A 26,110-nucleotide genomic window follows, 5' to 3' on the forward strand; every position below is an offset into this window, starting at 1 on the left:
AATCAGACAAAGAACGGCAGCAGGTATGGGCACCCCAATCACTGACTATGTTCTCTTTTGTTCTCCAATCATTTCTAGTTTAACCTCAGTGACACATGTCGACCAGAGCCCCTTAGCTGAAATGTCCTGTTATTCAAATACAACAATGGTGAAGACCCATGTAAATAAGAGGTAATAAAATAACAATGGTACTTGCCTAACTTTTTTCCCGTTCTCTGTGATTTTGGTCACATTTAGCACCCCATACTTTTCTTGATCCTGCAAAAACAACGCATAGTAACATTACCTGTGCAAGATGCACAGCAGTGACATGTATAGAATATATAATATAACATGATTATATAATATTTATTTATATAATATTATTTATTATTATATATTTATTTATATAATATTTATTTATATATTATATATTATCATAATATTATGATAATATAATATATTATAATATGATATATAATATAATGAATATAAGCCAAAACATGAGGATACTTATTTTAAAATGAGGATTTCTAGTTGAAGTCGTTACTGTGATAGATTAACAATCCAGACTAACCTATGCTAGTTCTATATTGGCCAGTTTGTGGATAGGGAGATGCCAAGGTAAAGTCTCATATTCGGTATAGCTTTGCCGAGAGAAAGGAAAATTGTATAATGGTGGACATGATGGCTCTATAGTTTGCACCGTACATTGCAACAGGGCAATTTGTTTATGCATTGAAATCACTGACTAGGCATGCGTTATGGATGCTAAAAGAAATATGGCAACATTCAGTAAGTAACTTTAAAAACTATTTCTCGTTAACCACAGCTGCTCTATCGGGTACCATTGTCCTCCTTCCTCCACAACATATAAAGATATTATTTTAGAATTTGTTCATTTGTATTTTTTCAAATCTGAACTTCATATTGCACGGACATGACACATTTTCATATATTCAAACCACAAGAAAACATAAACAACTATAATTTTCAAGTTTTTCAAGTATGTGAAATACATAGAACTTACTACAAGGGGAGAGGAATGATGCCACACCTCACAACACTGTTAGAGTTCCATAGGGATAGCAATGTATCCCATGTAGTATGTGTGGTCACATTACTTAGGGAGCTAAGCACGCCCCTCCCCGTTAGAGACACATAAAACCCCTCTGTCCCCCTGTAGAGTGCCTACCGCCCAGAGAGATCTGGTACAACGCGGGACAGAAATACTGCTGTAGTATCTATGTCCCAGGTCTGACGATCCGTCCTGCTTCCTGCAGGCCTCAAGAAGCGACCTTGCAGGCCGAGTGTTGTACACCCCTGGTATAAAGAGAGCAGTTTTGCTTCTTTATCATGAGTACTGGTTTCAGCTGCAGTGTCACTGCACCAAAATCTGCCAAACACACTACAGCAACTAACGGAGCAATGTGAGCAGAACATTGCATTGTGCCTCATTGGGACTTTAGGGTCTAACTTCCTGAAGTTAAAAATGAACTATGTAGAGCAAAGTTATTCCTTGGTATTATGATATATTATTATAGGTTCTTATTAATGCTGTTTTCCCATCTTAGTATGTTACAACAGCTTAGATGTAGTATGTCAATTCTGTGTGACAAGTAAAGGTAACCCAGCCACTGAGCACTGATTACTGGAACATAGGGATTACAGTGTAATGTATTTGCCTAAAGTTGTCCTCATCCCATCCCCCCATTGATAAGACAGACAGCCTATTCCTCCAATGGGCTGCAGCTGGTGCTGTGTGTGGACATTACGTAAGCCAGCTGTCTATGATGCACACTACGCTGCGACGGAACCACACTGACCGTTGACTGGTGCTTTGGGGAGGACGGGGAGGTCTCAACATCAGGGAGACTTTGCTTGGATGCGGTTGACGATTCCTGCAAAATTAAGACATATTTTACATTTATTCTGTGCAAAGTTGCAGGATTGTGTGATTTGTTATAACAGACACAGTACGCAAGCAAATTAGAACACAAATTAAACACATAAATAGTCTTTAGTTTATAAAAAAAAAAAAAAAAAAATTAAAATCGAAAATTACATATTCTTTCTATAGAATTTTCCAAAGTGCCAAAATGAATATTCTGTGCAGGTTTGAGGTTCTCATATGGGCCATGTGCATGTGTGTCCCAACTGATGCCTGGGCCCAGATAGAACTGTACATGCTCCGGAAATCTCAATAGGAATCAGTTAAGAACATTGGTTCTCAGGTAATGAATAGAGGCTAACCCAGAGCAATCATGTTTTTGTAATTGTCATTTTTTGAGTACACTCTACAAAATTAAACGTTAAGGTCTGTTTCATTGCTATGGGTTACGAGTTCTTTTTTGTATTCAACAGAAACACATAAGTTCTGTTACATGTGGGGAGTCTGTACAGAGAATGAAGATCATTCCCCTATGCAATTATGGTATCATTTATCTGTAAACCTGTCATCCAGAAAGATCTTTAGAATGTTTTTAAATGCAAATAAATGACTACAGCTTATTAATATTATGAAACATTTAGGCAGGATTATCAAAGACTTCCACCCATAGACACTGCGAGGAGCACCAGTAAGCAGTTTGATGATTTAAAGGAAAAATAAATGCGGAATGGCAGAACAGGGAAACAGAAGTAAGCATTTAAATAATGCATATCCCCTGGGTTTTCTGAATTTCTGTGTCATTTGGTTACCATGACTAGAGAAAACAAAAATTGCATTTTAACATGATCCTTCAATTGCCACACTGGTGCTTGTCACAGTGCCTGCATGAGGAAGCACCCTGTAATCAAGTCTGTGAGTGACGTGATCAAACAGCAAATTACTTACTCCTCCCCCCCCCCCCTTTCTGGATAACAAGCAGATAGGGGTATACAAAAAAAAAATTGACTGGGAGAGGGGATGGGGAGAATTTGCAAAAAACCACCAACGAAGCAAAATATTTGCTGTTAGTAACTTTAAACATTATTAATGAATACAATTAGTCTTGCAACGTAGCCAAATCAGGGCCATAAGTCAAACCATACACAAGTAGTAAGAGAAGCAAAAGCTGATACATGGACTTGATTTTGATTTATTTTTTTTCATTTCCTGGGGGTTACATTAAATTCATAGTTTGCAAACTAGACTGTATTAAAAAACAAATTATAAAAAAATTATAAAAATGATGTCAGTAAAACAGAAAGAAAAGTACGAGTGCAAGTACCCCTCCCAAATAAACCCTAAAAAGATAAGAGTAACTGAAAGTTTACGAGGACCTATTAGGGCTTTCATCCTTGTGGAACATCAAGCCAGGTGACATGAAGTTCGCTTAGCTTAGTCTAGATCGGGCCTGGACATCCTGTGGCTCTCCAGGTAGTGGAAAACTACAAGTCCCAGCATACCCCGACAGCTACAGGATGGCTATAAACTGCCAAAGCATGCTGGGGCTTGTAGTTACACAACAATGGAAGAGCCACAGGTTGTCCATTCATTGTCAAATACTGGTGAAGGGTTTGAGAATAACGGGGGACATAACTATGGTGGATTCCAGTAGTTATACTTTAATCCAGAGTGGACATTGAACACAGAATTTAAATGTATATATTTCTGTGTAATGATTCTTCTGTAACATTAACCTCCTCAGCAGGAGGTTTCTGCCAGGTATCCAAGTTAGAGAATAAGCTATTAAAGCCGTAACAAATCTCTGTATTCTATAGACTTTTCTTTCTGTCTGTACACAGCAGGCACATTCACAGTTCTGAAGAATTTTGGGAATTTGGACATGTGTTGGCAAGCACGCACAAACCACGCTCAGCATACTAACGTTTTCTGAACAGGGAGGCAAATAGCCGGGGCTAGGTATGTAATACACTGAGGAATTACGCTTTTGCTTGATATGCAACTGTGAAAATACAAAATGTACCTGTTAATGTCATTAATGTCTACGGTCTCAATGGTCACAAACTGCGGTTACAGAATTATTTCCAATAATTATTCTGCATGACAAGGTTGGCTGCATTTCGTAGAAGATTGGGTAGTTGATTTATGCAATTGTAAAATGTAAAATACGTATAACTGGAATTAGGGGAAAAGGCCTTGATGTTTGTCACTGTCTGCTCAGAACTGTCAGTAAGTCACAGTCCTCTGTAAAACAATGACAAAATGACATGGCGGTACCTTATCACTGGTCTCCAGTAGGTACGTGCTGTGTCGCCACTTTGTTAAAACGATTGGCTCCTGGAACTTTCTGTCAAGACTCCGGCTTTTAGTGATCTCTCTCTGATGCGGCAGTAATAAGGAATTATACTGAACAAAACAAAAAAAGTTAAGCGTTACCAAAGTGGTTTCAATCCTTTACTTTAGGCTAATTACCCATGGTTGTTGTTAAACGCCAGTGACACAGCATGCCAAACGTGACATCCGATGGTATCGAGCGCTTTGACTTGGGGTTGGAGGTATAGGGGGACAACGGAAGACACTCCATTGACCCAAACACGCTCACTTGCGCTGAGCGCACGTAAACGGAGAATACAGTGACCAAAAAAATGGCGTCACAACTCAAAATGCTCCTGACTGCAAGCACAAATGCTAGTTGGTGGGGGGGGTCATTACCATAGCCATGTACCTGCTATTACTACTAGTGATGAGAAAAACACTAGTAAAAGAATATATTTTAATACCATGGGTAAGAGTCCTAAAGGCGTGTGATAGGATGATGTTGAAGTATATGAATGATGCCGATGATGATGATATTCTCACATAACAGGGTGCTGTGTTAAAGGCATTGCCACAGTAGAAGCAGTGGACCAACTGATTTCGTGTCTTGTTTCCTTACATTCAATACAACTATATACATGCTACCTAGTGATCATACTGATTTTTTTATTATTATTTTTTAACCCCACCGTCTCATATGCAAAACATACTACGCAGAACATACTACACAGTGCTTGTTTCTGCCTGTGCAGCATACTGAAGTGAGGATGGCTGTTAGGAGATAAGTCATCATTTTTCACTAAATCGTTAGTGGCAAATGAGAATCCTACTACTTCACTATGTACTTCCCACAAACAATAAAGGGGGTCTATTATTTTTTTTTTAATTTAAAGCAGAGAGCTCCTTTTAAAGAAAGAATGAAGTCAATCATGTTAATTTAAAGGAAAACAAGGAAAAAGGCATCTCAGGTGGCACATTCCCCCTCTTTAATTCTTGTAAAACATTTTTGCGAACAAACAAGGTCATGGCATAATTCAAAATCAGGAAGCAAATTAATTCTCCGAAATTAAAACCATTTATATTATTCAGCTAACAGGTTCCTGTATTACCTTTGGCAACTCCCATTCAGAGCGTGACCCATCGGCGCTGTAGTAATACGGTCGGCCTTGCTCGTCCACGTGCTTCATCCACTGTAAACAGTTACACGCATCAAAAACAGACACAGATATGATATTATATTTCCTCACCTACACTCCAGAACAGGCAGCTGTTTTGTGGGACGTACAAACATCTTCTAGTCCCTAGTGCATTGTAAGACTGCATTCTCAATAATGGTACAACCGACAAAATGGCCACATCCACAGAGAGCAGAGGACACCAAGATTTTCATTTTGAATGCAGACATTACACCAAACACGCAGCAGAAGCACAAAACACAGGAAGACGCACATGATGGGTGCCTTGTGCTTCCAAAACACTGTTTGTATATTTAATATGATCATTTATTTTCATTTTCTCAACTACACTAGAAAAAATAAAATGACAAGCAGATTGGATGCTATGGATAAACTCAACTTTTCATAAATGTCCCCCCACTATATCTGTGAATCAGCCCTAGGTATATTGAATTATTTTCAATGTGGGAGCACAAACATTTGACCAATGCCAATTTCCCAGTTTATTTTGAAGCTGCTGCATCTACTGCAGCATTATCTACTAATAAACGTGGTTAGTAGGTAATGCTGGGCCACGCCAGAAGCGGAGATGCGTCACCACAGTCCCAGACAGCAGAGAATCCTTTCACACGTGGCTTTAGTAGCCACAGACAATAGTCACACAGCATATGAATGTAGGAAAGAATCACATGTACCTTCTCATTGGTTTGGTCATTGATAAAGAATGTATGGCCATGCTGATCCAATTCTTCTGACCACCCCTTGGGAGGAGAACCATACAGACTATCTGATTGGTTGTCGCAAGTGTTGTGAAAATTTTCTTCTGCTGAAAGTTGCTAGAAAGAGTTGGAAAAATTTGAGCCAATGCAGAAAGAAGCTGATCCGTAGCATTATGGAAATGACAAATGTCACCTGTATCAGTCCAGAAAAAGTAAGCAAAGGAAAAGGCATCACTGATACTGTCTGCAAAATATTAGTTAGATACTCCCAATACTGGTTTCACAGCCTCAGGCATTGCGGTGCTCCAGGTGACCAGCAGCCTGGAGAAGTAATGCCAACTGGAAAATTAATTCAACAGTATCAGCATTTGATAAAGCATAACACATAAATGGGAGTATCCAATTTGACCTTATATTTTTAAACGAAGTGACGTTTCCCTTTACTTACTGTAAACCGTAATAGTTGGATCATGATTACAAGTTCAGAAAATAAGCATACAGCAAATTAGCTTTTAATGCTCTTAATTTATATTCGCCATAGAATAATAAATTAAAAATAAATAAATCACTAAATAGTTTCCTGCCTTATGGTTGAAATATAGCATTTCAGCTTCTCAGCACAACTAAGGGATAAATAAGTGCCCACCTTCATTCATTATCGGCTTATACATGCAACTTTATTAAATATATTCCTTTGGCTTTATAGGTTCATTTGTGCTTTTCATATATTTATAAATCAGGTAGAGTTGGTTATTTTCATTGCTGTGGACACTATGCTATGTATTATGTACAACTTTATACAGAGATCGCTGTTTAGCAGCCAAAAGGACAAAAAAAAGCTATACCTAGTAATAAAGACTTGTCTGAAAAGCACAAAAAAACCACAGAGCTAAAGAAAAATATTTAGTAAAAAAGTTACAGGAAAGTACGTCGTATAAGCCAATAAAAAGAAAGCCGTCAGAAAGTCCCCTACGGAGATGTGAACCGTGTGTCTGTGGTCAGACAGATAAACTGGCTGCCTACTAAGTTATGTTATAGTGGATAAAACAAAACTTGGTGAGGGGCTAAGTTACATGGGAGATCTTTAGCAGCTGCATCGCAACAGATTTTTCATTTATCACTTAGGTGAGCTACACAAGCGGTTCTGCAACTAACTGCATTGTGCAAAGAAAATCTCTAACGCAAATAATAGAGTATAAGGGGCCAGCGATTAATTGATATTTTATAGAGAGGAAATGCTCTGTTGACCTTTGTGGTGAACATTCAGGGATACAGACATAAATAAAGAAAAAATGAAATTAATTTGGGGGCAATAAATCACACAGTTTTCTATATAATTAATCTCCTGCTAAAAACTTCCCATGTAACTGAGGCTGGAGGGAGGTAGGGGTTTGAAGGCAAATCTTAATTTATGTTCAAACAGCTTTGAAATGCAGTTAATTTCCACCATAAGGGAGCAGAAAAATTTACCATGATTTGAAATTAAGAGAAACGAAAAAGCGAAAAAGCCAATCTTAATGCAGACAAGCAAAATTGGTCTATATTTCTTATTTTTAAAAAAATAAATAAAATTGTAACTTGTTCTAATTCCTCCACGGTATATATAAAAAGTACCACCAAAACCAATGTATATTATTGCCCAGAGCATCCATGATAGGCTGTAAACAGGACATCTACACAGGAAAATATTTTCCCTTTTTGACGATTTCAATTTTGAAATATTTTCAGTTCTGGTAATCTGGAACCTTTGAATACATATATTTTAAAAAGTTTATTAAGACGTTGTATATTAGGCAGCTTGTATTTTACATTTAGTGGATGTTTCATGAGAATTAAAATTAATTATTTTGTTTAATCTAACAATACAAATTGAATAATTGTATCTACTAAAACAACCTTACAGGTGACTCAAATATAAATTTAATAGTATATAATTAAAAAGTAGAAGTGAAAGGCTCGCCATGAGCTCTTTTTGGGGTTTTTTTAACCCACAAAATGAAATTAAAAATAATAAAACTTGCTCGTTTTTTTTTTTTTTCTTTCTTTCATTACTTTGAATGGAAATGAAGAGTCTGAGTTTCAGCTTCCCATTCTGGATATATATCATCACTGCTTTGCATCTAGACCCCTGACCAGACAGCTATGTCTGTTATCAGTGTAAGATAATAAGTAACAAGATTCTAGGTCACCATACAACAAGATTATTTTGCAGACAGCAGAAAATGAATATAGCTAAAAACAAATAATCATATAACTTTATTCTCCCAAACATTTATGAATGTCACAATCCACCCTCTGATCTGTTGGGATACACAGTGAGCACACTATACCAGCACGGCTGGCAATTTGCAGAGAACAGCCTCTGTCTCCGATCATGATCCAGAGACACATACGAACATATCTGTATCCAATGGCAGGATTATTGGCTATGGCTGATCATGTCATTGTCTGATATTCAACAACTAAACTAATGTAGAATTCAGGAGCCAATCAGACAAACCTAGGAGGCCTTCGAGTCCTGGGCGATGCATCCACTTACCAATAGAAATGACTGGCAGTATGAGATATATCTCTCAAACATTAGTTACCTGGATCCTGGGGTTTGTGCAGCACAGACCTATCCAAGCAGTGAAGTCTGTACTTATAATTGGAGATTAGTGATAACACTAATGTAAAATATACACTTATATTTGATAAGCAGTTATGCCAAAACAGATATGTTGAATGCATAACTGTTGGTTATCGCATACAACCAACAAACGTCAGTGTAATACAGGAACAACGTACCTCCTACTGTAAAATGAAATCAGTATTAAGTCACCTCAGAGCCCCATGACATACATGAAATCACTTGGCCTGTGTTCAGGGATTTCACAATAGGGTTTGCATGCTACCTACCTCATGATCTGCTTGAGTAAAGGACTCTCCCCTACTTGTATCTTTTGTGCAGCGCGGCGGTTTCCAAGTTCGTTCTTGTGTAGTTTTATTAAAATAATAGAAACGTCCAGTGTTATCTTTGTGGGTTTCCCACTCCCCTATAATTTGGACTGGGGGAGTATTAGGCTGTGGGGGGAGATTGGACTGAGAGATCTTCAGTTCTTGTAGATTTGCATATACGGGAGAGTCAGATCTTGCAGGGGCGGGAGAGACAGAAAACTAGAGAGAATAGACAGCGGAAAGAAAAGGTACCGATTACTGGAGGAGAATTAAAAGGAGACCCATGCACCCCCCGTCACCATCTAATAACCAAATAAACAAGCAGAATTACATTTTGATAATGTGTATTTTAAGCAATAGGATTTAGATAGCTGTATTGTTTCAATCATTAACAAATGCACTGAATAAGGCTGTGAGAAGGTGCCATGGTGCCCAAGTGCAGACGTTCCTGGAGGTAGAACATTACTGTTCATGTGAAGATAAAGAAAACCATTATAGCATTGATGTCTATGTATAGAAAAATAAACTTCCACAACACTTGGTCTCAAATAATGTTCTACCTCTGAAGGTGTCTGCTCTCATACAAGCGGCTGCCCCATCTAGCTTTACTGCAGTTATTTTGCAATTGCCAAAATATTGGAATTATGCATGTTTAACTATATACATCGGAAAACCAAAACACCAACTTTCAATGATTGCCAATAACAAACAACGCCATAAAAGGGAAATACACTTTTGTTATTTTTTTTTTATCCTTAAATACAACAATTAAATAAGGATTTTGTGCACAAATTAATTAGAGATCCAAACCAGGAAGAGTAAATTACTTTTAAAGTACAGGCACAATATCCAATATTTTATTGTTTGGAAAGAAGTAGAGGAGAAAAAAAACAAATAGTGAATCAGAAGTCAGGTTCCACAACAATGGGGAAAATTAAAAGGACTCAAACTGAATAAAGTAGAGAAAACAGTTTATACATATGAAATACCCGGCATTGAATCCATAACAAACAAGGGTTGGTTTATAGTACAAAAGGTTGTTCTATTTACAAGGCTATAGCTCTTGTTCTACTAGCAGTGGATGTAACACATTCTAGCCAGTGACCAAACCCATATTTCTAGTAAACGTTATCTGCCTTTTGGTGAAGATCAAGTGTAGCACTGTCGAAGGAGGGCAGGAAACCCCCGCTGATAATGGACAAGATACACTGGCCATCCGGCCTCCTGTCAGGGCAGTAAAAGTTTTAAAAGCTGTAGGTTGAGGTGATATATGATGGCAATTCACTGGCTTTTTCCCCTACTTTTCTTGCAGGATTGACAAGTATGGTTAACCCTTGGGGGCTCACACCCCACAGAGGATATAGTATGGGGGGGCTGAGGAGCATTCATACTCTCCCTGTATGAGGCTTTGGCGGACGACAGGGTAAACACACAAATCTTTGTCCTCGTTTGAGCCTATGGCCCTGGGACAAAGCGATAACAAGCCACCTCCGTTTTGATTGACTGCAGCCCTGTGTGTACTTTAACATCACTACTTTCTCTGGAGTGTTGTGTAGGCACGTATACAGTTATTAAATCTGAAGTGTGTGTGTGTAGGTAAGTTGATCAGCTTAACATATATTACAATGTGTGGATCTAAAATTACCCGTTTTTGATATAGAAAAGTGTTTTGCACTCAAATACACAATCAATGCTGGTTCTGAGCATTCTTGTTATTTGTTTATAAATTGTTAGGCACTCCCCCCCTCTTGCATCCCAGTTTGTACATGGAGAGTGCAGAGGATCAAATGATTATAAAGATATATACACAAACAATAAATAAAAAATAAATAAAAAAATATCAAAGAACAAAATTACAGAAAAGATCAAGCTGCATTTTAGAAACTAAATTTATATCTAACTCCATTACAATACACTAGAGGTCCCCAAAGAGCTCGTATGACAATAACGGTAATACTTAAATCTAACCCGGCCTGTTGTGCAAGTTATTTGCATGATTACTATATAAGATAAGGATTAAATGGATTATTTCTTTTTCATACAGCTATAAGAGTACTGTCCGTTTATTCAATGTTAACCATTTCCCAGCAGCATGAATGTATGTGTGTGCATAATACATATATATAAAAATAAAAGCCATTTTCTATAAATCACCTACTAGTAACAACTAGTACAAATGAAGGTCCTGTGGGTGCGTTATTCTTTTGGTTGGTGTATGTGAATGTATACAAGTGTGTGCGTCCCTGTAAATGTGTCAGACGTGTGCCTGTATAGAATAGCGTGTAAACACTGTAAACCTAGAGGTGTTTATTACATGGCTGTATGCTTATTTACCTGTGTGTATATTACTTTGACGTTATGTCAGTGTTGTAAAAAGTTGCTCTATGTTAAAAAAAAAAAAAAAAAAAAAAAAGAAAGTCACAAATCGCTCTTCCTTCAGTTCTTATTGTACGCTGTTTAACTGTTGATGTAGTGGAACATCCGGGACAGAAGACAATGCATTGATTTTATGTCAGGGGCTTGTCATTGGCTGACATCTAATCACATGACCACTGCAGCAATCTCCTTGCAGATTGTATTAAAATTAATGCAAATGGCATTTGGAGCAGAGTGTATCCTGCTAGATGTATGCACACAATGAAGTGCATGTTCTGTTCTCATGCATGTACGTCTGTAAGTTAATCTTACCCGTCACTTATGCAGTGTTCCTCTGTTTGCGTTTCTCTATGCATGTGTGTACTCCATTACACGTATGTACCAGTGCCCCAGTCTGTACATGTTACAGTTTAATAAAAGTGTTGCTCTGTCTGTGTATTTATGTCCCCAGAGGCCTTCAAATGATGCACCAATCGCATACAGTCCACAATGACCCATTATGACACATAGGGGGAGATTCAATTAGCCGAAATGTTCTCGGGAACATCGTGGCTGTGCATTTTTACCGTTACTACGGTCAAATCTCTGCTGATTTGTCCTTGCACCTCTATTTGGGGCGCGAAGTAAAAACATCAGCGGAGACTTCTAGGAAATATCGCGTACCCGCAGTGTTAAAAAAAAAAAACACATCACGACTAATTGAATTTAATACACACACACACACTAATCATATATTTTCAAAATGGATATTTACACAAACTGAAGTGTGCAACTCCACTGTTGTGGAACTACAAGTGACAGCATGCCCTGTTACACACAGGGAGCTGTAACTATAGCTGGAAAAGTACAGTTTGCTGAAGCCTGGGTTTGCATTCCCCAGTATATGCAATGCTGGACCGGGGAGCCTGAAACTTGTGGCTACAATGTCAAATATCAAGTCCTGCCTTGGTATTTTAATATATTGATGAATGCTACTTCATGCCTTTTGATATTGTATTTAGGTATATTAGGCACTTACTAGTTTGTTATCACAGCTACTGAAATATTTCAAATTAGTTCTACCATGCTTGGAAGTTGCGAGTTTGCATAAAGTAGATTTATCCAGTAGGTGTATTGGACAAGAGAAAGGAGATCCATTGTAACAAATATTAAAAAACAAAAAACAAAAACTTGTGTGGTGCTATATTAATTAAAATGGTAGAAATAAAGCCTAGTATCAGCAGCTGTGTCGATAGTGGTTGCTACTCTATATAAAGGGATATAAAAATAGAGAAAAATACTAAGTGTACAGCGCTCAATCTCCAGGATAATTCTAATATATAAATCAAATAAAATCAGATACCTGCAAATCACTGAAATGTAATCACATTTATTAAATGCACAACATAAATCATTAACATTCCATTTTGAAGACATTCGAAGTAGAATTACACAATGAGGAAAAACATACACCGAAACCTAGATACATTTATCTATTCCAAATAAAAAGTTATGTAATAAAGTTGCATTCTAATTATGTTGCAGCATACTTGTTTCTTCCAGAGATCATCATCGGGGCAATTATGAAAGTCAGCATTTAATTCTTTGTAAACGTACAGATTAAAATGTTGACGTTTCACATTTCTCGGAAAAGCCCTGCACAGTTTAAATGGAGAACAGATGTTTCCAGGCATGCAAGCAAACATTACATCCTAATGCTGGGTACACACCGAAGCAATCTTACTGCAGATGTCATTTCTGTAACAACTTCACCAAAAATAAAGTCCCGATGAGCATGTCCATTCATGTGACACCTACATGATTTACTGTCAGATCTTAGATCTGCATCTCTCATAACCATCTGCTGAAAAGATCCTTATACACATATACAGAGGAACTATCGGCAGAAGCATTGGACAGAAGGTCGTGATTGCGGACACACTTCAATTTTCCTAACTGAATTCCATCGTTGAAAGTGATTTTTAGGAAGTTTATAAAACTAAAAAACATAATGATGCGATGTGTTCTGGTAAAATAAAACGTGATCGCGGGAGCATACACTGTTGCAGTATCATCCCAGGCGGTCGGTTATTGTGTGATCTGCACTATAATTGCATAGGTGTGTACCCAGCTTAAGACAGGGAAGCTGCAGTTACACATATAAGTCTGCTGACCTATAATTGCAGGAGGTTTTCTGGCAAAATAAGCCTTGTGAACAATACACAAAATAAATAAAGTTACTGACACTTCAAACACTTTGTTATGGTAGCTTACCCACTTTATGTTGTTTACATGCATTTTAGTAGCACTACAAAACACTAGTAAACGGGTACGACAATGATCCCCATACCAAGTAGCAGTTGCACTTGCAGTCAGGAGAGTTTGACAACATTTTTTGGACACTCCAGTTACTTGTATCTGACAACCCCCACATCACCCTCGTGCAAGGGCTCATTACCATTGAATGCCAAAAGCAATCACTTATGGCATGCGGTATCACTGGTGTTTGATGCAACACCATTGGGTAACTAGCCTAAAGAAACATTTCCCCAAAGAGTACCAAAATTCTAGCGACGATCTGACCGACCCTGCGTACTGTTCCGGATATCTCTAATATCTAATATATAAATGTCTAGTGGCGTGTGTTAGTCTGTCTGTGTGTGGAAAAAATAAAACCAAGCTGCAGCGCCACCTGCTGGGCGGAGTTATACACTGACCTACTAAATTCTTAGTGGGGAAAAAAAATTCAGAAAGGGCTGAAATTTGGTATACTAAGATGTTTTTAATTTGTTAATTTAATTTGTTAATTGTTAAAAGTGTTTATAAAGATTTAAAAAAATATATATATATATTTCTTGAAGGAGAAGTGACAGTTGGGAGTGGTTGGTGGTTGCCGGGGGTGACAGTTGGGAGTGGTTGGTGGTTGCCGGGGGTGACAGTTGGGAGTGGTTGGTGGTTGCCGGGGGTGACAGTGGGGAGTGGTTGGTGGTTGAGGCCTGGGCTATGGCCCAAATGCATGACAAGAACCTTTTTAACACCTTAAGCAGCTTGATTTGACTAGAATGCATGAGTATCATGCATGGGTTAACATACATACATACATATACATATACATATACACACACATATATATATATATATATATATATTATATACATACACTACTCTGTTCCCAGCATTCAGCATAAACAGCAGGCAGAGGGGCATTCCTGTAATTGTAAGAAACATGGTCTCTGGCTGGCATAGCAGCAGAGCTCTATAATGCAGGACTAAGGAAAGCTGAATATCAAACAGCAGTTCTAATGGTTCCCAGCATATGCTCTATAGAGAAAGCATGAACAGTGAGTAGAATGTGTATTAGACTCTGGCTACTGGTATTATAGGTACACAAGATGCTATGGCATGGGCTCCAGTAGGGTATAATATGCTGGTCATTTTATATGTAAAATAATATTCAGAGTAATTCTTACAAATTATGCCCCTTCAAATATAAATTCTGTGCAATTTGCAAATTTTTATTTGCATAATGGCTGACTTTCAGGTCTGTTGTAAACTGTTCTCTACTATACAATGGTGTAAGCCAGACCATCTGCTTAATTTACTTACAAGTTAAGTAACCTGTACATTGACAACTTTCCTGATAAATCTATACAAAACAATAGATATTTTGTAAGTACACCAACCAACAGTATAGTCAACTGAATCACAAGTCACGTGAAGTTTGATCAGTTTACTTTTAGATTTTTAAATCAATAAAGTAACATATGTAAAGAATGTTTAGAGGCGGTTCTGGAGGAAAACCTTGCACTGAGCTGCAGCACATCAGGAATGTTTTTAGAATATTAAGTAACTAGATTGTGCTGCCTAAATGATCAACACATAAATCCACTTGCTCATTATTACAGCTGAGAGGGCAGGAAGCAACTTCTGGTTTTGTGCTGAGAAAGCAGTGGACAGCAAACTGGAACTCTGCCATTAATTATAACAAACATGTCCCCTCCTACAGGATTCAAATATAATTCTGGATCAGCAAATAGAGAATCAACGCGAGAACGGACAGATTTGCAGAACATTCTCCCTGATCTGTCTGTGTACTGAAAAGTTTTCAGCTTAACACTGGGAGGGGGGAGGGAATGTTTGCACCAAACAGTTGTGATGTGTTCTTCAGAGCACACTGTGCTTATTTAAACCCGGATTTAACGTGATAGGACTGGATGGTTCTGTCATACATGCATGCTTTTCCAATTGCTCAGCAGATCATAAATGCCTGATTACTCAGAGGGAAAAAAAGGAGAGCCAGAACTGTTAAAATTATGCTTACTGAAAAAGAAATCATTTCACATACTTTACATTATAGAAATAAGTCCCAACAGCTGGAGAAGAGTTGGGCAAAAAAACGGTTTAGAAACTCTAACATTAATCTGTAAACATGACAAACCAACACGGAACAAAGGCCGATATGTTGTTATACATAGCTGGCAAGTTTTGCCAACTTGTTTCAGGGCATTTTATTTACAGACCCATCCATTAGGTCTATATATCAAGGAAGACATCAGTCTGGTAATACAATTGTATGGTGGTGGTGGTGCAGGCTGCCCCCTAGTTGGAGCCCAGGAACTGCAGGAACCAGGGTGTGCAAACGGTAGGGCCAATTACAAGTCACAATCAAGAGATTGTGGCTTGTGATTGGTCCTCCTGCTCAAACACCTCCTCAGCTGACATTTTATGTAGGTTTACAAAATTAATTTGCTGGCTCTGTATTGCAGGGGTGGGAGGGCCTTGCTCAACCCCTTCTATTAGTCCCGGTCTCAACTAGGAGCCTGGGAGATGGCTATAAAAGTACAAGTATCAGCTCACAAGCCCGAAGGGCCAATTCATTCTCATGAGGTTGCAAATTATGAGAGGGTAATAAAACTCATGAAAACATTCAACCACTTCTGAGGACAGATGCTTGATGTGACCTGACTTATTCTTACCATTAGCAAAAAACAGCCCTCGTTTCATAGACATTACTCGGTTCATAACGTGTATGAGCATGACACACAAGTGTGACTGCAATGTACCACTGCACCTTTGGCCTCAGTGAGGTCAACTCTCTAACCACTGGAGAGTTTATGGGACTCCCTCAGCTTGGCAATATCATGAAGACATATTGGGGCATATTCAATTAGGTTTCCGGTCCGCAAAGTCAATTCACGGTACCGCAGCGACGTGGATTTTCGTGCGCACCTCATAGGGTTGCGTAGGAAAATCTGCATTATTGCGGCACCGTTTTACCGGCAATACTGCGCAGGTTCCGCGGTAACGCGCGTTGCTGCGGACCGGAAACCTAATTTAACACGGTGGCTTAGTGGTTGGCACTTCTGCCTCACAGCACTGAGGTCATGAGTTCAATTCCCAACCATGGCCTTATCTGTGAGGAGTTTGTATGTTCTCCCCATGTTTGCGTGGGTTTTCTCCCACACTCCAAAAACATACTAGTAGGTTAATTGGCTGCTATCAAAAATTCGATTGTAATCTCCAATAGGGCAAGGACAGATATAGATATGTATTCATTGCCCTATTGGAGATTACAGTCTAAATTCCCTAATCCACAGAACACACACTAGGTTTAGCCAATGAACCTACCACTATGTTTATACCAAGGGGTGTGACTTCTCTAAACAAACCCCACAACTGCCGAGTGACAAGTTAAAAGGAACAAAGAATTTGGCTACTGCAAAGAGCCAATAAAATTAGCTGGGTCAGACTTGTTTGCAGGTTTTCTCCCTACACTTTTCTATGTCAAACATACAGTCAGACGTTTTATACTGACCACATACGGTAAGTCATGCTCTTTAACCAGCCCGGCTATATTTAGAGATTTCTAAATAGTCTGTTGCATACGAAATAGTGTTGTGAAACTGACTGACCACATGTAAATCTGCAGTTGTGTGTACAGAGCTGTGTGCTAAGAATATTTCACTGAAGTAACAGTAAATCAAAACGAAAGAGGCAGAACCATGAGCGAAGCCGTTTGTGTAATCTCGGCTTCATACATGGCTGCATTTAACACCATAATCTTCCTGCATCAGAGACAGGAGACTCACATCCCTACTCCGTCTTCCCACTCCTTTCCATTCCTCTCCTGCTCACACCATGACTCTATCCCCATCCTCAGAGCAGTCACTGCCTTGCCCTCAGGATCAGCACACTTCTCTCCTGAAAGACTGACAGCTTGTCCTATACCCGCCCACTGCAAAGTGGGAACACTTGGGTGAGAAGCACACAAAGGCATCCTGACCGTAGACACCTGTCTAGCTAATGGGAGTTACAATAAAAAATGTTTTATTTATTTTTATCAGAAGGAGGTGGTGGGGGGGGGGGTAGGGTAGGAACATAAAAACACAAATCCCTATAATACAAACAAAAATTATTAAATCCTTCCTGCATATGGCTGTGAAGGGAATCGAATAATCCTTCCAATTACATAATAAACAGATCTGTCATCATACATAGTGACTATTTCTTTGTATTAGTATTTTTCCTGTACAGATACATGTTTAAGTTAGAAGTTTCATCAGCACTACACTACTTTTTTACCTACACAGACAAAAAAAATACTCCCCAAAACCACCACATTTATCATCATCATATATATATCCTACCGTGTTTGCGTGGATTTCCTCTGGGTGCTCTGGTTTCCTCCCACACTCCAAAAACGTGTGTGTGTGTGTGTGTGTGTGTGTTAGGGTATTTAGACTGTTGGCTCCAATGGGGGCAGGGGCTGATGTGAATAACTATACCCTCAGAACAACATGGCATAATACGGTGGGATACAAAAATTAACAATGATATTATTATTAATTATTATGTCCAATGACCATCTGTTCACGTGTCTAATTGGAACCAGAAATAGACAATAACTTCAGCACACTGGTGCACTACAGGGACTGCTAATAATGAGGAATCGCGCAGCCATTACTTGCGTGGTGCAGACTGCACACAAACACGCACTACTGGTGCTGTGCCACCCCTCTGCGTTGTACGGAAAAGGTCACATCATGCAGATGTGGCTACTCTGGGCAAAAAATATTAGGTCAAGTTTTGTCTTAGTCTCTGTTTTAACAGAGGGCCATGGGCAGCCTCAGTGTCACTAGTCTAAACTCTCTATCACACACGGGTCAATACGAACAGAACCCATGGCACCAGTGGTGCGAGGCAGCCAATTACTGTACAATACAGGGCGATCACAACAAGATTAGCACTTATTTCCTATAAAACACAATTACCTTCACTGGGATATTTCTCTTTGCTTAGTGACATGGCACCTTGAATTTCAATAGCGGCTTAGAAACATTATTACATGACAGGAACAAGACAGCTGGTGTTATGGTATGTTGTGCCAGAACAATGCACCTTTAATCCACTAGCAAGCCAGCCTTTGTTTTCACTGTGCAAGTTTAAAAGTTCAAGTAACAATAGCTGGAATGGATGTGCAACGCGGTGTTGTCACTGGGAGTGGTGTCAGAAGGCAGAACACTAGATGTATGCACTACAGCTTTGGGTGGTGCTATGAGCTCCTGCAGAACATAACTAGGTTTAAACAACACAGTATACCTGCAAGAATGCAGTTATAATACACGAGTAGGTTTATACTGTCAATCATTATATCTTCCTGCATAGTTTGCATCACCAGTGGATTTTATATCACCATTGATCAGCTAAGTATTATAAAGACTAGAGCCCAAACTGTAATCATTACCAGCAGAGGAGTCTAAATGCCCTAAGCTCCACCATGAACTAGCGCAGGTAAAAATCACAATATTTGTACAAGTTTGAATCTAGTTTATACAGGTTATGATGAAATATACAAGTTTAGTCAGGGCAAGTTTAAGATGAAGAAAATCTAGCATACTACATGGGTAAAATTGCTGATCACAATAAAAACTAGTTTAACATTTTAGAGAGAAAACCATGCAACTACAGGAGGAGAAAGTTTTACACTGGACAATTATTGTTTTGATCACATCTTCCTCCAACTTTTACTAAATGGACTGCTTTTTTGTTCTGTTATTCGTCCATGTCATTATCAAGAAAATAGTTTATTTCCTGATAAAGACAAGTGATACAACGCAAAGATTATCTCGGAATAGAAATGCAACCACAGCAGACAGCGCAGCAGAGGGGTGTAGTACATACTTGCCAACTTTTCTTCGTTGGGTTCAGGGAGATCCCGGGGGAGGTGGGCTTGCGGAGGCGGGCTTGACTAATTGAATCATTTTTGTCCTGCCTCCTAAACGATTGTCACAATTTTGGCTAATTACAGCAGGGGGTGCGGGTAAGATGACACGATATTTGCATCATTAAGCCCCACCACTTATCCTATTGCGGGGGCGAGAACTGGGAGGTTGCCCTGCTCTTCCGGGAGCCCAGGAGGTCTCCCGGAAATTCTGGGAGAGTAGGCAACTATGCGTTAAAGAAAAGCAGCTAATGAATCTCTAGAGACTAAAGTGTCTTTTACATTTCTGTCTCCTTTATTGAAGTCATGTTGTCTTACCTGTCAGTCTTTGATTAAATCTTAGTCTCCATGAAAATGGCCACCTCCATAGGCATCAATACATGAACATAGGACACAATTTCTGAACTATGTCATCATGCCACAGATGGCAAAGCCAACCACGTCTTGTACTGGTCCAGCATCAGGGAGAATGCCAGACTCTGAGGGAGTCTCCCTGACATTCAGGGAGAGGTGGCAAGTATGGTGTAGCATTCAAGATGCAACATGACAATTCTTATTAATATGTTTAGTAAAACAAACTGCAGTAGGCACGCCAATTTCTACGGCATATTGTGTGCATGGAAAGACTTACTCATCCCCTACAAGATAAACTAATGCATTTGCTTCTTACAGCAAATGTCGCATTAATATCATTTTTGTAATCAAAATATAGGTATCGCTACAATTACATTTTTCAAAAAGCAACTGTTGAAGGGCATTCTAGCATTCTACTGGAAAATTATTTTTAAAAGTCATTTGTCAACAGCCTGCAAGAGCAATCTGTTTGATTTGCTGACTTACAAATATATTTTTGTGTAGCAGGAAGTTATATTTTCAGTCAGCGAAATTCTTTTTTAAATCATCAATTTCTTCTAAACTTTGTTCCTTTGCTACATCAAACGAAACTTCCGTAGTACCAAAAAAAAGCCACAAAGGAATGGAAAACAAAACAATGGCAATAATGTCCAAAGATATTTTTATATATTGAGACAGGCTGAAGACAAAGTCCATCATGTTTGTACTATTCTTATATGTTCCACCAGTGTTGGTCCAGAAAAAGAAAATCGAAGACCATCATATGCAGCTGCCAACTTATCCCCTTTCTTTTTAGGATAACTTCTGCCTTGATACTCTTAATAATGCATTATAATATTCGCAGAGAACTATTTGTTGAAAAAAAGGTATCCAATATACGTTTATATCCTGTTAAAGATATTGACCATCACAACCCCCTGGTAAGTAATCCCATAGTCTGACTACCCTTACTGTGAAGAACCCTCTTCCGTTCTGATGCAAAACCAGTGTCACACTGTGTGAAAGTGGACGGTGCTATGTATAAAACGCTTATTAGAAATATCTCTGTATTGACCTTGCACATATTTATACATACTAATTAAGCCATCTCAGTATTCTTCTTTAGTTTTGCCGATTAAAACAGAATGGAAAGGTCCTATTCCTGATTCAGGAAGATTTGAATATTTATTACACTGGCAGGAACGTCACACAAAATGATTTGAGACACGAGCAGCAATTTACACAGGAACCAACAAACAATGTAGGTGTAACCAGAGTGGGGGACACAAGTCGGGGTGCCTGCGACAGGGCCCCGTGGTTATTGTTGTAATCTTTTGCTAATGACATTCAACAACTCTGCTCCCGAAGTCAGGACCGCATAGTCATGGTGCCTTACACGTGACACGCGGCTGCCAGTGTGACCTGCAGCATTGCCATTTATCAAGCGAGAAGATCACTGCAGCACCCCAGAGCACTGCTACTGAATACTGTTCTTATAAATTTGTGTATCACAGTATAGTAAAAGTAAGTTATACTACTACTTATAGCTGATCTTTTGAACCTGCAGTAACTGGGAATACTTAATTTAATGCTTTCCACCCACCTCCTGGTAAAAAAAAAAACCAAAAAAAACACCACCAAAACAGGTGACATGGTTTACAGCAAGTGTCCTCTGCCCACAGTAATTTAAAAGTTACTGAGAAGGGAGGGGGGGGGGGGGGGGGTGGTGATACCATGGGGCGCACATTACATCTACACTAAGAATCTGGTGGACGAATAAGAAGGAACGCTGAACTTTTCATATTAACCAACATAGCTCTTAGATCCGAATCGGCATGTGTCCCATAGAGAACATACCATGGAACCTTTGCTTGAAGTTTTGGATGGAGAAGTCCGTCTAGCATCAAAGTGTGTCCAGGTGCCCATAATTCTCATGAGCAGCCCTGGATGCGCGTATTCAATTCATACTTATAAGCAGGGTGTACTTCCCACGTGTATGTACTATGCAGTTCACATAACCATCGGCCTCCAGCGTTTAGCCCCACTCATGAAAGAAGCAGCAGATGGCAACATCTCAATGTACCTCGAATAACACCCTATAGCAGACCTAAAGCACCATCTGCCAAATTAACCCTGCCCCACGTCAAACCACAAGGGGTACAGGGAAAATATAGCATTCCTTAGCCAATCTGACTTTTGTATGCACCAGTTACCAGGACATTCACACGAATCTGTACAGAACGCCCACAAATGCTAGCAGTAAAACTGTAACAACCTCCACTGAGATCTACCCAGCCTGGATTACTTGATATATTACGAAACATTACATCCCGCTGCCAAAGTTTGGCTCCACAATTGTTCTCTCTCTGCTGGCAGAATGATCATCACGCCTTCACTAAACACGCTGCTAAGAGCTGCAAACACTGATTACTAAATGAAAAATAGCCTGCAATGAAAAGGAAAGGCAGGTATTTCTGCATTGGCTTTAATATTTTGAAAAGTATACTTAATATACTCCATTTCAGAAGTCCCATTAATCACTTAAAAAGCATTACTGCACCCTATCCGTTACAGTTCATTCTTTATACTGAGAGTGAGTTTTGGTGGCTGTCGTAGCACCAGAGTTTGATTGGTCATGACTGGTCCGATATCCACATTACTAACTGGGGCGCTGATTTCAACAGTTTTAATGATGCCAAGTTATTATTCTAATTTATCTATATAGGAACTGTATATTATACTGCGAAAAGATGGAGAAACACACACAAATACACAAATTATATACAGCACATAAACACTCCATCAGCAAGCGTGGCAGCGCATTCTGTGTTGAACTTGGCTGAGGATTATTTCCTAAGGACTCAGTGATCTGGATCTTTGGCAATGTGGTAGCGTGATAGTTACTGAATCCTGCTGTCCTGTTCCAGCTCAAAGATACCCAGATAAGCATATATCTTAATTTTTTAATGTAAGTGTACATCTGTATTTTACTCTGCAATAAATGTGTAACCATATGGTATTACACTATGAAAGCCTTCCCCCTTTTTTCCTTTATATAAATGTGGCTACCACTGAGGATATATGAAGTGCCTATTCATGCTCCTGTAAGTGTTGAGAATAACACTTCACCAACCTGAAGGGGAATCAAAGCTACTCTAATCTATGAAGGGACCGACTATACCTACAGATAAGCTTTAAAGTTCTTTTATCTGGTACGCATATTGGTATGGTGTTGGTGGTCTTGGAAATATTTCCTCCTCTGTGTGTTTTTATCCTTACTGATTCACTTCTAATACCTGAGTGCCTATGTCCACTTGGTGATTTAAATTCTGGCTTGCGGTACACCTATCTGTATTGTTGAATACAGTATTATACTATGTGGCGCCCCCTCCTACTTATTTTGTTTATATATATATATATATATATATATATATACATATACACATATATATATATATATATATATATATATATATATATATACACATATACATATACATACACACACACACACACACATATATATACACATATATACACATATATATATATATATACACACATATACACACACAGGTATATATAGATACACACTCAATCCACTTAACTTAATTATGTGGCTTCCCTTAAAGATCGCCTTACCCCTGGCTACAGTATTATTGGATTCCATGGATCTGCATTAGTATAACATGTAGGGACATGTTTTTCCATATTGCAAAGAACAGATTATATTCACTCTGAATTGCAGCACTAACTGAATGCAGTAAAATTAGCCTAAAACAACTTCCAGGACCATGAAAGTGATGGGGTTTTATATTTTATTGCAACGGGAAGCAGCATTTTCAAACAGAAAAAACACCCATGTGTAAGAGCTTGTGCCTTCTAAAACTTCTATAGACATCTATGTCAGGAATGGACAAATCTGTTGAGTCATTTATATGGCTATCAATGAATGCACATCTCCCTGTAAGGATCCTGTTAAACGTCTATCTCCTGACTTCTACATTAATAGGTTGCCCAATAGGTTATGGGAGAGCTTTTCTTCTAAATCTTACACACCTCTAAAATGCTAGGAAGGAGGGAGAGGGGGGGAGAGGAGGGGGGGAGGGGACGACAAACAAAAATAACAGTAACACATACACAGATATAGACAAGCCACATGTCATCTTACAGAAAAAATATATATATTTTTACACTTCAGAAGATCATGCATTTTATCAATACCCCTGTACAAAAGGGAATGTTTGATCCAATTTGGATATCGTCCAAGGAAAGCAGATGAAAGCAATACATTTATGCCTCAATATAAGAAACACGTCTCATGAGTGCTTCTTGCATATCTTATATTAAGTCTTTTAAATCTAAGACAAATGAATAAAAAAAAAAAAAAAAGAAAAAAACCCACCAAAAACAAACAAAGCAAATGCTCATTACAAAAAAACAGAAGGCTTCAGCTGGAATCTTAGCTACTCACAATTAATCAAAACAGTCATCCTCCTTATAATCCCCTTTTTCACAATTCAAGCAATAGTCAACTACTTAAGAGGATAAAAGACTAATAACAATATTTGCAAATAGGTCACTGCATTGTGATATAATGTAAGTATTTCTCAAGAAGAAGAAATAAAATATTGGAGTAACATGAGCGAATGTGAACAGTGCAGTATTCTGACCAAACCAGAGAGCTGACAATGTAAGGGAATGACAATGGATGCCGAATCCTACTGTATTAAATCCCTGGCATCCGTTTAACCACCTTATAAAGTAAAGATAACAGGCACAATGTGCCCTTACTCATCTGTCTTCTGTAGATGAAAACACTGAACAAGACTGACAATAATTCCAGCACATGCCTCCAAGTACCAGCTGTCACAAAAGATAGCACTGGCTCAAGCAAGCTGACCACAAAAGGGAAATGCATAACTATAAGCATTGGAGAGGTCAATGCAACAGACAATGGACTACATCGGTCCAGCTGCATAACTCTGTCTTCTCCCCAGAAAATGTTGCTAGCTGGGTGGCATTAAGAAGGATCCACCGGGTGGGGGCAGGTGTAATACTTTGCAATAATAAAGAAAACTGTTGGTGGTTATTGACCACACCTGCCAGGACTGGTCAGACTGGTGGCCAGTGGTGTAACACACACTGAGGGCTGTAATGCTCACATAGTGACTGTTATAATAGGAGAAACAACACTTTATTCTATTATAATAGGACTCTGATGGGCACCAAGAGACAGATGGCAAGTAAAAACAGCTGGGTTGAACACCCACAATATAGGGTCTGGGGAGAACACTGGCTTTTCTACTCTGTTCCCCTGTGCCCTTACACTGAGATTAGCCCTACACCTCTTATACCAGATATAAAAAAACCATATAGGGAACTCACAACCGCTTCTGGTTCCAATAAGAGATAAACAGCAAAGTAGTCCAACGGTCTAAATAAAATAAAAATCCTTAGGACAAAGATTCTTCCAATCCTGGCCACATGTAGTTGTATTTACTAGAACGTAAACAAATTAAAGCCAGACAAAATAGGACTTTAAAATCGATCTCTTCTGCAAAATCCAATGATTACACTTTTTTGTATTTTACATGATTAACCCATCAACCACCATGCACACAATATGAAACGTTAGGTCCATTCTTGGGTACAGACCCGTCCCTCATGAAGAAGTCACTACCACCTTGTGATTGGTGCTGGAACCATTGTTCTTTCAGTAGGTTTTGGAGAAACAGAGGAGGGAAGAAGAACTTATATCAACGCAGAAATAAAGTGTCCAGTAAATACAGCACCCTGTGGGATAAGAGCCTTTCAACGCTTCACAGATGCTCCAGATAAAATCACCCCCATTATTCTGCATGATCAAACCAACCAAAAACTGTGTCCCGTCACATAATCACTGCCAAATGTTTCACTCTTCACAAAGTATCTCCACTCGCATTCAAAACTTGGAGGGACCATTGGTCCCAGTTACATTAAGGTGGGACCCCCACCTTAAGGTTACAGGATACGTTATTTATTTTAAAAATAAAAATCCACTTTTTGGTGGAAGCGTGGGCATGAGCCATTCTGCAGAGAACGTTTTTCTTCTGCATATTTAAATTACTAATGAGCATTACTTATTTTTTTCAAGCTTAAACATGCGAAACTTTGCAGCACAATAAGTAAAGAATAAACAGACATT

General features: G+C 38.8%; 1 protein-coding gene and 1 long non-coding RNA gene across 15 annotated transcripts in view; one reads left to right on the top strand and one right to left on the bottom strand.

Moving 5' to 3' along the window:
* LOC142158246 (uncharacterized) overlaps window positions 1-10,600 on the top strand; it is a 35,295-nt gene extending 24,695 nt beyond the window's left edge. For both annotated transcript variants that reach the window (XR_012692739.1, XR_012692740.1), the window contains exons 3-5: window positions 79-171; window positions 3,709-3,826; window positions 10,327-10,600. This is a non-coding gene — a long non-coding RNA (uncharacterized LOC142158246). The remainder of the gene's footprint in view (window positions 1-78; window positions 172-3,708; window positions 3,827-10,326) is intronic.
* The window catches only part of ARHGAP12 (Rho GTPase activating protein 12), a 58,088-nt gene that overhangs the window by 11,692 nt on the left and 20,286 nt on the right, over window positions 1-26,110 (bottom strand). For 2 of the 13 annotated variants that reach the window (XM_075212033.1, XM_075212031.1), the window contains exons 3-9: window positions 8,976-9,233; window positions 6,054-6,194; window positions 5,293-5,373; window positions 4,145-4,273; window positions 3,792-3,869; window positions 1,806-1,880; window positions 197-258 (exon numbers count right to left, since the gene is read on the bottom strand). In XM_075212033.1, coding sequence (XP_075068134.1) covers window positions 197-258; window positions 1,806-1,880; window positions 3,792-3,869; window positions 4,145-4,273; window positions 5,293-5,373; window positions 6,054-6,194; window positions 8,976-9,233 — 824 coding nt within the window. Of the gene's footprint in view, window positions 1-192; window positions 259-1,805; window positions 1,881-3,791; window positions 3,870-4,144; window positions 4,274-5,292; window positions 5,374-6,053; window positions 6,195-8,975; window positions 9,234-26,110 lie in introns of all 13 variants that reach the window. The other 11 variants (XM_075212035.1, XM_075212032.1, XM_075212037.1 and 8 more) reach the window with 8 other exon arrangements.

Source organism: Mixophyes fleayi, chromosome 5 (genome assembly GCF_038048845.1).
Source record: "Mixophyes fleayi isolate aMixFle1 chromosome 5, aMixFle1.hap1, whole genome shotgun sequence".
Taxonomy (NCBI): domain Eukaryota; kingdom Metazoa; phylum Chordata; class Amphibia; order Anura; family Limnodynastidae; genus Mixophyes; species Mixophyes fleayi.